At 36.9% G+C, this 15,248-nt stretch overlaps 1 protein-coding gene across 2 annotated transcripts in view; it reads right to left on the reverse strand.

Moving 5' to 3' along the window:
- LOC121371900 (serine/threonine-protein kinase 33-like) overlaps positions 1-15,248 on the reverse strand; it is a 63,106-nt gene that overhangs the window by 28,455 nt on the left and 19,403 nt on the right. For both annotated transcript variants that reach the window (XM_041498129.1, XM_041498130.1), the window contains exons 2-5: positions 10,958-11,184; positions 9,102-9,206; positions 3,562-3,700; positions 2,861-2,940 (exon numbers count right to left, since the gene is read on the reverse strand). In XM_041498129.1, the coding sequence (XP_041354063.1) occupies positions 2,861-2,940; positions 3,562-3,700; positions 9,102-9,206; positions 10,958-11,152 (519 nt within the window). In that variant the 5' untranslated portion in view covers positions 11,153-11,184. The remainder of the gene's footprint in view (positions 1-2,860; positions 2,941-3,561; positions 3,701-9,101; positions 9,207-10,957; positions 11,185-15,248) is intronic.

Consider the following 15,248-nt stretch of genomic DNA (forward strand, 5'->3'; position numbering starts at 1 on the left):
TCTCTATTTGGTTATACATGTGTATCATATTATCAAATTTTATTTTTGGCAAGTGTTGCCTTCAGTTTAATAACAGACATGAGGGCACCATGCAAGGCAAATTGGAGGGACACCAAGGCAAACTTTTCTTTGAAAAGAGGTGCACGAAGGCAACTTACTGTCTATCAAGTTTCTCTGACAACTATGATTTCACCACATAGCCTTGGCCTCTAGCCTATGAAATTTGTACTGACTGGACAGTAGTGCGAATGTCTTTTGGTCTTAGCCCGCGGTGACAGCTCTGCAATTCCACAGCTAATACAATATTCTCGCTACTCCATTTAAGGTACTACATTATGCCGCCTCGCTTTCGTGTTTTGCCACCCCTTTATTTTTCTGCGCCCCTCTTTATTTTCCTGCATCCTACTATATTTTACAGCACCCTGCAACGCCATTTCAAAATGCACACTTTAATCAAATACCGAAAAAAACATTGATCAGCTGTTGACAGAAGTTGTAACGCAAATCAATTTTAAAAGAAAACTTCCCAAAAAATTTGGTGTTTTTACTTTTTATTTGACATGGTCAGTAAAAGAATGCTAAGGGACAAGGATGTATACATATACAACATGAAAAGTAGGGGAAGGGCACATTGGTAAATGAGGTAAGGCACTGCAGCATTTTTTCTACGGCAACTGCCATCGGTGCTGTGGTGAAATTCGAACCCTGAGAAATTTTTAAACAAATACTTCATTAATATGTCCAAATAGTCCTGTAAGTAATATCTGAGGCTATAAACTTCCAACATGAAAAATTTGGCATAACATTAACTATTCCATTAGGAAATATAAGGTCTTAATTAAAATACTTCCTCACTGAAAACTTGAAGTACAATGTACTACACATTTGATATTTTCCACGATCATGAAATCAAAGGATAACAAATCATAAATGGAATTTGTATTTTTCCCTCAAGATGTAGAGGCACTGATTTTCCGCGATCACGGAAATAACTATCTGAAACGGAATTCCCGATTTTTTTCCAAAACATTTAATTTTAAATAGCGCAGTTGATTAATTAAAATTTATTTTTTGAACTAGAAACTATGGACACCGACATCTGACATCTGCCTGTGCTATGCTACGACACTAGTACCTTTGTATGTTACGCCAAATGTTTAATGTAGAGTATCTAGACATTTTACCAGTCATGTTTTCTTCGCTTATTCCCGGCGATTTAACGGGAAAAACCGAACATTGTGAGCTAAAATTGTCCAATATTTACTCAAGTGAAAGATATATTATGTTATGTTTGCTTATTAATTTTTAACATTTGCGGCATTGCCATATTTCCGATCTCACAAAGGAATGCAGTAATTGCATATTGTATGCCAGGTTTTTTTTCAAAATTACAAAATGCTTTCTGCCAAACGATGTCGCACTTTGCCCGTTCAAAAGATAACCCCAGATGCAAGTGGCACAATTTCCAGAAGATATGTATTCAGACGGATCACTTTTATTGTGTAAATTTTGTCACCACAGTATTGATTATTTGAGAATTGACACATTTTTAGTTTGTGCAAGTTCACTTTCCTGACAAGTTACTTGTTTAAATTTAAATAAAAAATAAATACAAACTACTGCATGGGCGTACATAGGATTTTGAAAAGGGGGGTTCCAAAATAGATTGCAGAGATATTGGGCATATATTTCTATGTTGAGTAAATATAATAATGTCAGATATCAATGTCAGATATATTAAAGTATAAAAAAAGCGATTTCAGGGGGGGGGGGGGGGGGGTTCGGTCGAACCCCCCTATGTACGCCCATGTACTGACATGTTTTGCCTCATTGCATATTTATTTTAGACCGGCAATTAATTGCAGTGTGTGTCTGTGTGTGTGTGTGTGTGTGTGTGTGTGTGTGTGTGTGTGTGAGTGAAACAAAAACAGAATTTGTTTAATACTGAAACGGAAAAACCCGGAATTAGTAACATTATGAAACGAAAAAGGGAAAAATCTGAAACGAAAAATCAATGCCTCTAAAGATGTCAGGCAAAACTTTTTTGACCAAATTATAATTAAATTAAAAGTTTATTCCATAGGTTATCACATTGTTTTCTGTTTAATTTGTTGCTTAAATATCCTCTTTGTGACCATTTTTGTCCCAAACCACCCATCTTTAAAACAAAAATTTACAGACCAATTTTACCAAATTTATATGCAGAATTTAATTATTGAACAGTTAACCACCAATAATTTGGGGTATATTTTTAAAATCCACCTACCTCTTTTAATTTTATTGAACTTTAAGTAGACAACATTATTCTTTCTAAAAATGGTTGTCATATGGTGTACCTGTATACTGATATCCAAATAGTCATTACTAAGTAATCCATTGAAAGCATAATGCAAACAGTATCCAGTCAAGGTTACATTAGATGCCAATAATGGTAACAAATTATTATTATTATTTTTTTTTTTTTTTTTTTTTTTTTTTAATTGTATTTTATTAAATGGTGACACCTTACATTTAGTTAAGAATTGTCTGTTATTTATTTTAGTTTTATTAAAAAACCACAAAAACACACACAAAAAAGCATGCACAAACTATGTGAATCGACTTTTATTTGGATTGGTAATTGTAAATCTCTAGGCAATGCTCCAGTGAGACACCTTCAGTGAAATAGAATTTTAATTCAGTAAATAGAAATATTTTATCAGCAGAATTGGCAATTTTCAAAAGCGGAAAATCAGCATCTCAACATACAAGATCCATCAATATATCAATGACCAATGAAAGGTCAGACTGAAGGAATGTACCTGTTTATGTTTCTAGTTTAAAATGAAATAAACATTACAATCTTTTTGATAGGCCTTACCTTGATAACTAGACTGTCTATATCTTCGGTACACCCACATAGTAAAATATTCTCTAATTTTATATCCCTATGTACAATGTCTGAAATAAACAAAATACTAGTGAATGAAAACCCATATATACTAAAAACTGTATGAATTAAAAAACAAATATCATGGTGTTTAATATTATGGACATTTTCTTTTGTCTTTAATTTCATTGACTATTAGTCATACCAAAAGGAGATTAAACACATTCAATATTAAGCACATTCAATATTAAGGGAGCGGGATGTAGCTCAAGTGGTAGCGTGTCCGCCTATGAAGCTGTCGGTCATCAGATCGATCCTCAGTAGACCCATTTGCAGTTTGAGCTATTTTCCGTTCCAACCAGTGGTCCATAACTGGTTAATCAAAGGCCATGGTATGTGCTGTCCTGTCTGTAGGAAAGTGCATATCAAAGACCCCTTTATGGTTGTCGGAAAAAGTCGCCTATGTGGCGGCAGCAGGTTTCCTCTAAAGAAATATGTTTGATGTCCAAAACCCGATGATAAGATAAAAATCAATGTGCTCTAGAGGCGTCATACATAAAACACTTTTTTTTTCTCCAATATTAAAGTCCGTTGTTGGCTCAAACCCATGTCCCATCCTTAGATTAAACCTGGTATTATGTTTAGCTGGAGACCGAAATTCAGTGTTAGCTCAAAAGCATAGCTGCACTTACCGTTTTTGTGTAGATATGAAATGGCACTTGATAACTGCTTCATGATTGTTTTCACACTGCTTTCATCGTAATGGTTTTTTACTTTGAGCGCATCTGCTAACTCTCCTCCCTCACACAGCTCCAGCACTAGGAACATGTGCTGAAAAATAGCCATTATGTATTGGTGGTCTTACAGTACCCACACTAGAAACATATCATACACTAGTGCTCTTACATTACCCACACTAGAAACATATCAACCACTAGTGCTCTTACATTACCCACACTAGAAACATATCATACACTAGTGCTCTTACAATACCAACACTAGAAACATAACATACACTAGTGCTCTTACATTACCCACACTAGAAACATATCATACACTAGTGTTCTTACAATACCCACACTAGAAACATATCAACCACTAGTGCTCTTACAATACCCACACTAGAAACATATCATACACTAGTGCTCTTACATTACCCACACTAGAAACATAACATACACTAGTGCTCTTACATTACCCACACTAGAAACATATCATACACTAGTGTTCTTACAATACCCACACTAGAAACATATCAACCACTAGTGCTCTTACAATACCCACACTAGAAACATATCATACACTAGTGCTCTTACAATACCAACACTAGAAACATAACATACACTAGTGCTCTTACATTACCCACACTAGAAACATATCATACACTAGTGTTCTTACAATACCCACACTAGAAACATATCAACCACTAGTGCTCTTACAATACCCACACTAGAAACATATCATACACTAGTGCTCTTACAATACCAACACTAGAAACATAACATACACTAGTGCTCTTACATTACCCACACTAGAAACATATCATACACTAGTGTTCTTACAATACCCACACTAGAAACATATCAACCACTAGTGCTCTTACAATACCCACACTAGAAACATAACATACACTAGTGCTCTTACATTACCCATACAAGAAACATAACATACACTAGTGCTCTTACATTACCCACACTAGAAACATAACATACACTAGTGCTCTTACATTACCCACACTAGAAACATATCATACACTAGTGTTCTTACAATACCCACACTAGAAACATATCAACCACTAGTGCTCTTACATTACCCACACTAGAAACATAACATACACTAGTGCTCTTACAATACCCACACTAGTTTTCTTACATTACCCACACTAGAAACATAACATACACTAGTGCTCTTACATTACCCACACTAGTGTTCTTACATTACCCACACTAGAAACATAACATACACTAGTGCTCTTACATTACCCATACAAGAAACATAACATACACTAGTGCTCTTACATTCCCCACACTAGTGCTCTTACATTACCCATACAAGAAACATAACATACACTAGTGCTCTTACAATACCCACACTAGAAACATAACATACACTAGTGCTTTTACAATACCCACACTAGAAACATAACATACACTAGTGCTCTTACATTACCCATACAAGAAACATAACATACACCAGTGCTCTTACATTACCGACACTAGAAACATAACATACACTAGTGCTCTTACAATACCCACACTAGAAACATAACATACACTAGTGCTCTTACATTACCCACACTAGAAACATAACATACACTAGTGCTTTTACAATACCCACACTAGAAACATAACATACACTAGTGCTCTTACATTACCCACACTAGAAACATAACATACACTAGTGTTCTGACATTACCCACACTAGAAACATATTATACACTAGTGCTCTTACATTACCCACACTGGAAACATAACATACACTAGTACTCCTACATTCCCCACACTAGTGCTCTTACATTCCCCACACTAGTGCTCTTACATTCCCCACACTAGTGTTCTTACATTACCCACACTAGAAACATATTATACACTAGTGCTCTTACATTACCCACACTAGTGTTCTTACATTACCCACACTAGAAACATAACATACACTACTGCTCTTACATTACCCATACAAGAAACATAACATACACTAGTGTTCTTACATTACAAACACTAGAAACATAACATACACTAGTGCTCTTACATTACCCACACTAGTGTTCTTACATTACCCACACTAGAAACACAACATACACTAGTGCTCTTACATTACCCACACTAGAAACATAACATACACTAGTGCTCTTACATTACCCACACTAGTGTTCTTACATTACCAACACTAGAAACATAACATACACTAGTGCTCTTACATTACCGATACAAGAAACATAACATACACTAGTGCTCTTACAATTCCCACACACTAGAAACATAACATACACTAGTGTTCTTACATTACCCATACAAGAAACATAACATACACTAGTGCTCTTACATTACCCACTAGAAACATAACATACACTAGTGCTCTTACATTACCGACACTAGAAACATAACATACACTAGTGCTCTTACATTACCGACACTAGAAATATAACAGACACTAGTGCTTTTACATTACCCACACTAGAAACATAACATACACTAGTGCTCTTACAATACCCACACTAGAAACATATCATACACTAGTGCTCTTACAATACCCACACTAGAAACTTACATACACTAGTGCTCTTACATTACCCACACTAGAAACATAACATACACTAGTGCTCTGACATTACCCACACTAGAAACATAACATACACTAGTGCTCTTACAATACCCACACTAGTTTTCTTACATTACCCACACTAGAAACAAAACATACACTAGTGCTCTTACATTACCCACACTAGAAACATAACATACACTAGTGCTCTTACATTACCCATACAAGAAACATAACATACACTAGTGCTCTTACATTACCCACACTAGAAACATAACATACACTAGTTCTCTTACATTACCCACACTAGAAACATATCATACACTAGTGCTTTATATTACCCACTAGAAACATAACATACACTAGTGCTCTTACATTACTCACACTAGAAACATAACATACACTAGTGCTCTTAGATTACCCACACTAGAAACATATCATACACTAGTTCTCTTATATTACCCACACTAGAAACATAACATACACTAGTGCTTTATATTACCCACACTAGAAACATAACATAGACTAGTTCTCTTATATTACCCACTAGAAACATAACATACACTAGTGCTTTATATTACCCACACTAGAAACATAACATACACTAGTGCTCTAGAAACATATCATACACTAATGCTCTTACATTCCTTGAAATGGAAACATACTAGTTTTTTTAACATTCTCGTAACTAGAAATATATCATATACATAGTCTAGTGTATATTGTTATATTCAAAGCACGAGAACCATATGACAGACAAGTTTTAAAACATGTTCAGTATTAAGGACATGTTTTTATCATGTTTTCTTTTTTATAGATACATCACCTGTCCTCAATCTACTGTATACGCAAAAATGTTTGCGAATAAAATATACAGTGAAAATCGCAAACATGTTGACAGCATCATAAATTTAATTACGCGTGCACTTATTTCCGATTTGGTATAACTTTCATGGATATAAAAGACAAGCAGTCAGAGGTACCTGTAAACCTGCATGGTGACGTGGATTTGATCGAAGTGACACACAGTTGGGTGTAAGTCTGTTGCTACGTAATCTCAGTTTTGTTTGTTTTCTTTGTAACCTTGAATGGAAGTTTGTGGGTACCATCAATAATTAAAAGTTATTTCTTCTGATATTTGCGTTTTTTAAATTTTCTGTATCACATGTGCATGTTCCATCGATAACATGTCATATCAGACATACATACAACATTGATGTCTCACTGACAGCATGGTAACATGTCCAAGTGTGTGCGTGAAATCGTCATTGAAAAGAGTTTGGCAAATGAAATATGGGTAATTTTGATTTTGTTATCGAGGGACACAGTCGTGAAAATGTAAAATGGAAGCCTGATCGCCTGTCCTGTCACCAACCAGTGTGCGAACTTCAGAATGGTGCAACAAACAAGTGTCAAAGTCAAGTTCTCACCTATGGATTCGATGGACATCTCGGGGTATAGTCCGTGAATCCGACAGACATCCGCTGCAATGAGGATGATCAGTGTTAACTTTAGTTTGTGCTGCAACCACAGTACCCAGATGATGGAATCCCTCAACATTTTCATTGGATACATCTCACAGATAATATTTGACGTTGATCGAATCAGTGGCCCAATAACACCCTGTTAAGATACTGTTAATAGGTGTATTATAGTGCAGCGACATCGTGGCGGCAAGTGCACAGAGTTCATATGTGGGTTAGATGCCGACGGTGGAAGTAATCCCTCAGCTTGGTAAGAGCACAGAATCACAGACAGAATCCAGGTAAACACTGTGTTCTTAGTAATGTCTTTCAAGTGGCTCTGGTTGCATGAGATGAACAGATGTTTGCAGACCCACAATAGTAGAGAGTGCTTGGACAGTGTAGGCGCGAGGTGCTTGATCAGTAAGTTGATTCTTAGCCTCAAAGTTCATCAGAAGGTCCAGTGTAACAGAAGTGTTGTCTCTGTGGAATTTCACCATATCCAGATCTAAAGCATGGATCTCTCACACTCTCACCGCTGTATACCCCAGCAGGAACACTGTCTTTCTTGTCAAAATCTCTAATGATGCCTCAGCCATGGGCTTGTAAGATGCTTTGGACAAGGCCCTCAGAATAAGGTTCAGGTCCCATTTTGGTGGACAAAAACATTGAACATGATCATTTGAAACCCTTGATCATAGTGTGAACCTCAGGCACTGTTGCCAACTTGGTACCAGTTGCTGAGTCACGAACCCTTGAGTTTCAATGTATCGCCACTGTGGACTTACAGGAGAAACCTTTCCTCATCAAACCTTGGGAGATAAAATCCACGTGTGTAGTTGAAACAAGTGTGGATTGGGATGGTACTGTCTCGACGTGGGATGAAACAGGAGGCGATCCCAATCGGGTAGTGGCAGAGGATCTGGATCCACGAGACACATTAGGTCGGGATACCAGAGTCTGCCTGGCCACATCGGAGTGATGAGAAGTAGTCGACACTGAAATTCTTGAACCCACTGGAGTACTCGTGGGAGCAGTACTGGTGGAAGGAATGCATAAGCGTCCAGACTATCCCAGCTGATGACCAGTGCGTCGAGAGCGGGAGCATCCAGATCCGAAACCGGTCAGGCGTACAACTTCAGCTGATGATTGCGGAGCGGATGGTCTTGACAATGTGTCTGCCAGAATATTTGGCACCCCTGGGATGTGACAAGCTCTGAGTTGCAGCAGAATGGCATCTACCAGCTCGAACAGGAGAAATGTATTACAGACATTAAAGTCTCAAATAAACCAATTCAAAAGGATAGATGGAGTGGAAAACAAGGATGTCCGAACCATAAGAGCAAAGGAAAAAAAATGAAGCTACAGAAACGTGACCGGAACAGGAAGGGGTGCACAGTAGAAGAATCTTAAGCCATTTCATTGGCTGTTCGGATGTTCGGACCAGACTACTATCCTTTGCACTAGTTTGAGGACAGGTGATGTTGAAAAAAAATGAAAAAATCATTTACCTGTGGTGATTCAATAACTTCATTAAGTTCGATTATGTTTGGATGTTTTACTCGCTTTAATATGTAAACTTCACGCTCCATTAATTTCAATCCCATGGTTCCGGCCTGAAAAAACAACACATTTATATTGGAACAAATTAAAATAAAAAATAAAATAAACAGACTTGATGGAATGGCCTAACGATAAAAGTTAAAATTGAGATTATTTCATGATGACAAATTTGATGAATCTTAACTATTAAATATCCAAGGATGATTAACAAATGCAGTTGTAACTCAAGTTTGCAACACCAAAAATCCCCAATTTCATCTCATCATAAAGCTCGGCACATGTATTCTATGCATGCATTATTATCAAAATAAGGTTTCTGCTTGGCTGTGTTCCATAAACCATTCATTCAAGCACTAATCTAGCTGCTGCAATTAATGTTTTTTTCGCCGAGTTATTATCAAAAGTGAGATGTCAAAGTTGCCGTAATATTGTGGACCTAATCCAATTTTAAAAACAAAATCACATAACAGACATCAACTTGTTTATTGTCATAGCTCACTTGTCACCTTGTCACAAGTCACCTTGTCGATACAGTTTGGCACCAGACTGTACATTAACACATGTCACAGCATTTGCAGTGACCAGTCAAGCTTTGTTATTTCTCGGCCAAATTCATTTCACTATACAACACCAAAAAATACTAATTATTAAGTGAAGTGAACATGAAGTGTTAAGAGATTAGACCAGACTGTTTACTCTGTGCCACGAAGTGTTAAGAGATTAGATCAGACTGTTTACTCTGTGTCATGAAGTGTTAAGAGATTAGACAAGACTGTTTACTCTGCGTCACGAAGTGTTAAGAGATTATATCAGACTGTTTACTCTGTGTCATGAAGTGTTAAGAGATTAGACCAGACTGTTTACTCTGTGTCATGAAGTGTTAAGAGGAGACCATGTTGTTTACTCTGTGTCATGAAGTGTTAAGAGATTAGACCAGACTGTTTACTCTGTGTCATGAAGTGTTAAGAGGAGACCACGTTGTTTACTCTGTGTCATGAAATGTTAAGAGATTAGACCAGACTGTTTACTCTGTGTCATGAAGTGTTAAGAGGAGACCACATTGTTTACTCGGTGTGTCATGAAGTGTTAAGAGATTAGATCAGACTGTTTACTCTGTGTCATGAAGTGTTAAGAGGAGACCACGTTGTTTACTCTGTGTGTCATTAAGTGTTAAGAGATTAGACCAGACTGTTTACTCTCTGTCATGAAGTGTTATGAACTGTTAAGAGAGGAGACCAGACTGTTTACTCTGTGTCATGAAGTATGACAAGAGACCATACTGTTTACTCGGTTTGATGAAGTATTAAGAGAGGAAACCTGATTGTTTACTCTGTGTATCATGAAGTGTGAGAGAGACCAGACTGTTTACTCTGTGTCATGAAGTGTTAAGAGGAGACCACGTTGTTTACTCTGTGTGTCATGAAGTGTTAAGAGAGGAGACCAGACTGTTTACTCTGTGTCATGAAGTGTTAAGAGAGGAGACCAGACTGTTTACTCTGTGTCATGAAGTGTTAAGAGAGGAGACCAGACTCTGTGTCATGAAGTGTTAAGAGAGGAGACCAGACTGTTTATCCCTTTATGTCATGAAGTGTGACAAGAGACCAGAATGTTTACTCGGTTTCATGAAGTATTAAGAGAGGAGACCAGACTGTTTACTCTATGTAATGAAGTATGAGAGAGGAGACCACACTGTTTACTCTGTGTGAGTCATGAAGTGTGAGAGACCAAATTGTTTACTCTGTGAGTCATGAAGTGTTAGGTGTTAAGAGAGAAGACCAAACTGTTTACTCTTGTGTGTGTTTACCTTTTCCTTGTTGATACTTTTGATGGCCCACTTTTCGTCGGTCTCACGATGAATGCCCTCGTATACTTTTCCAAAACTGCCCTCACCTAGCTTCTTGCCCACAATGTACGTGTCGTTGATGCGGCTGGTATCAGTGACACGTGTGTGCGGGACCAACTTCTCCCCGAACGCACGCTGGCTGCTAGAGCTGGTCATACTTGACCGTTTCACTTCTACACTGTGGGCATCTGAAATATTTAAAATACACTAGCTGTAATACTCTGGGCACCTGAAAGATTTAAATACACATGCTGCAATACTGAAACATTAAATACACATGTTGCAATACTCTAGACATATGAAAGATTTAAATACATACACTACAATACTCTAGGCACCTGAAAGATTTAACTACACAAGCTGCAATACCCTGGGTACCTGAAAGATTTAAATATACACGCTGGAATACACTGGGCACCTGATATATTTAAATACACACGCTGTAATAATCTGCACACCTGAAAGATTTAAATACATGTTGTAATACTCTGGGCACCTGAAAGATTTAAATACACACACTGCAATACTCTGGGCACCTGAAAGATTTAAATACACACTGCAATACTCTGGGCACCTAAAAGATTTAAATACACACACTGCAATACTCTGGTCAGGTCAGGTCATAGGGTTTTACGTGCACATCTAGAACAATCTGTTGTAGCGCATGCCTGTCCTGGGCACAAAAGCCAGCCCAGGAAAGGTGGGGGGTGAGCACCAGCAGCCCAACCGTGGTAACAGGCGGAGGGTGTGTGTGTGTGTGTGTGTGTGTGTGTGTGTGGTGGTAATGGTGCTATGGAATTTTGAATGAAGCAGAGAATTATGCCAAAGAGAAAAGGTGCGCAATTTTGATTAAAGAATCTGGGCGCAATTTTGAACGGTCGGCCAAAAAGAAAGTTTCAGAGCTAATATAGGTTTTGACATTAGTGAATAGAGGGTAGCTCATTAATTAGACCTCTGGGCACCTGAAAGATTTAAATACACACACTGCAATACTCTGGGCACCTGAAAGATTTAAATACACACATTGCAATATTCTGGGCATCTGAAAGAGTTAAAGACACACACTTTAATATTCTGGGCATCTGAAACTTTTAAATACCTGTGTACATGTGTTACCATATGACAAGAAAGTTGAGACCAAATAAGTCGAGAATGATTGTCCAGGTTACCAGGAGGTTACCACATGACAAGAAAGTCTAGAACAAATATCACATGTCGAGAGCAGTACTTCGTTCTCCACAAAATGTTATTAAACTAAAACTACACCACCTATATTATTGGCTAAGGGAGACTAAAATTTTTACAAAGGTAGTCCGTTGGTAGTGTTGGTCTAGTGAGTACTAGTTGAAAAAGAAACAAACTGAAACTGAATTGAATGTGACAAAACATACTACAGATCTGGCAGCAGAAGACAGATGAATAAAGATAACATTCATATAAAACATTAATTTATTAAGTTTTAAACCCATACCATCTCAACATTTTATTGGGGTACAAGTCAGTGTAAATTAAAACAAAAATTATTTACAAATTAACATCAAACTGCAGAGGTTAACTCTCTTTTTTCTGATACAGGTTTTAAGGCAATTGATGGGACATCTAAGACAATCTGAATGACAAATCCGTATTACATGATCAGAGCCGTATCTCTGTATAAAGCAGTCGAATGGGCATTTGGCAAAATAGTGGATTATTCCATGGATCTCTATCTAGTGCCTCGTCTATAGAACAGCCACTCCCAAGGAAATCATTTACTGGGGATGTCACCCCCCTTGCATCACAACAAAGTTTATTCCATCCCTCTTGCACGCCATAAAGAGGACTGCCACTCCTAGACTAGTTTATTAAAGCACGCGCAGTTCTACCTTTGGTCTCTTTATACTGCAATGGTGGTCATCCTGTGGGCGGTGGGGTAGGCTTGTGCTGTGCCTGCATCGGCCATATATATTTGATGCATTATTTTATTTTAAAGAAGTCCCTGACCGTCCTGCTCAGTGTGAACATAGTCAGTGTACACTGATTGTGCACCACATTTTGGTGGAGTGTGATCATCTCAAGCCAACGAGAAATGATATATTTGGCAAGAGAACGTTTTTGGAATTTTTTAAATTCCATCCAGAATTAATTGTAAAGTTTTTAAAACACTTTGACTTCTGTACAAAGTTTTAAAATATACTTACCTTGATTTATGTATTGTATAATACTTTTTCCCCACAGCTCCTGGTTTTACACAATTGTATATAAATAATATTTTCATATACTTACTATTTGTGACACCCAGTAGCCGATGTGTATTTTTGTGCTGGGGTGTCATTAAACATCCATTTATTCATTTTACTTCAGAGACAATGCAAGTCAAGCAGCATACCTTGGCTGTTCTAGCATTTTGCCTTCACCCCATATTAAAAATGAGATTTAACATGTATAATTTAATGGTACTTTGTAAAGTAACATTTTTATTTACACTGGATTTCTTTTTCTTCTTCTTTTTATTTGAGTTGGTAATGGTTTAAAATTTAATAACATTTTTATATGAAGTTTAACTTTATTCATTATGAAGTTAAATACCAATTCATCGGTTATTGGTTTTTTGTTGTTTTTTTGGTGTGTTTTTGGGGGGGGGGGGGGGGGGGTGTTTGGGAGGATGGGGATTTCGCCGCAAACGGACTATATACTGCAAGCACATGGTTATTATTCAACAAAAACTATTCTATGTTTGATTTTGGCTATGCAGTTAAATTTTAATGTTAAAATTGGAGGGCTAGTTGAATCTAAGGGCCAGTAAGGTTTTTCTTCAAATGGCCCTGCTGGCAACCATGGTTTTTATGTTAATTTTCAACCCTGATACCTCAGTTTAAGTTGAACTGAAATTTTATTTTGTGGATGGCAGGTAGACTAAAAGTTGCCTTATGATCTCCTTTGATAATAATTTTGGTATATCCCCTATATTAGCAGAGCTCAACGCTTTTCTAAACTTTCCCCACACACACAGGACTGAATGTCTTATGCTATACAGGAGTAGAACAGGAATTTGTCTCAAACCTGTTATAGGACAAATTGAAGCTCTATACCTAGGCTACATTCTGCACTCGAAGTAGCCTCCATAGCCCTATAGGGTTGGGTTTTGCTTTGTCTTTTCAGTTTGACATCCAATAGCCGATGATTAAGATATCAATGTGCTCTAGTGGTGTCATTAAACAAAACAAACAAACTTTTAAGGTGTTTTTTTTACATTATTTAAAAATACAGTCAATAAGTTTGATACAAATATGAAAAAGCATATAGTTATAAAAAACATCTTACAAAAAATATCTTTGGATTTTTTTGTGTTTTTATTTATAAATTTCGGCAAGTTACTATGAATGTCAGTTCCATTTTTCAGTAGCTAGATTCCATTGTTATGCAGTACAAAGTAGATAACCTTAATGTAAAATGTTTGTTCAGTTTGTTTCCTTGAGCAACAGTTGGTCAACTGACAGAATAACATGCCTGGTGGTGAAGTGTGATGTGTCTAGGATCTAGGCAGAGTCATGCACCACTGAAAATCACCAGCTAGATCACACCTGATAATCCACCAAGACTGGCACTGTTTACACTTGTCTCAGCCAATCCACTGGCTGGTGCTCAACCAGATTAGAACTATCAACTTGAAGAACAAAGGTGTTAGTTGGCAGACTTCTCACACCCCAGTCAGTTATTAGCCTACTTTGAATCTCACACGCACTCTTTCAATATTACTCACAGAAATATTTTAATTGTATGCACGACTCTAAAATGTCATAAAAAAAGAAGAGAAGACATTTCTCCAGTATTAGTGAATAGAGGTAATAATTTTCCATGTTTAATAAATTGATCAAATACACATACCATGTTCATATAATCTAATACTGATACAATGTAAAACAAAAGATTCCATTTCATTTTTATATACATTCACAAAAGAGGTAATATTTTACTGTATTGAACAAAGTTTAAGTACAGTGCACTCCACTTACTGCATACTGCATAATAGAATATAAACTTAAACACAGAAGTCCCTGGTTAATTGTCTAGTGGTGTCGTTAACCAAACTTTAATTTTAGGCAGGTAGATAACTAGTTTAACGTGCTCATATACCACTAGGGTTAACTTTAATTGACTATCCTGTTATTGCAATAGCATAAACACTAAATTCCAAGTACTAAACACAGTTAATCGTCCAATTGATGATATATCTAAAAGCTGGCCTTGAATAACAATTCCTGTTTAAATG

The sequence above is a fragment of the Gigantopelta aegis genome, chromosome 4 (assembly GCF_016097555.1).
Source record: "Gigantopelta aegis isolate Gae_Host chromosome 4, Gae_host_genome, whole genome shotgun sequence".
Lineage (NCBI taxonomy): Eukaryota > Metazoa > Mollusca > Gastropoda > Neomphalida > Peltospiridae > Gigantopelta > Gigantopelta aegis.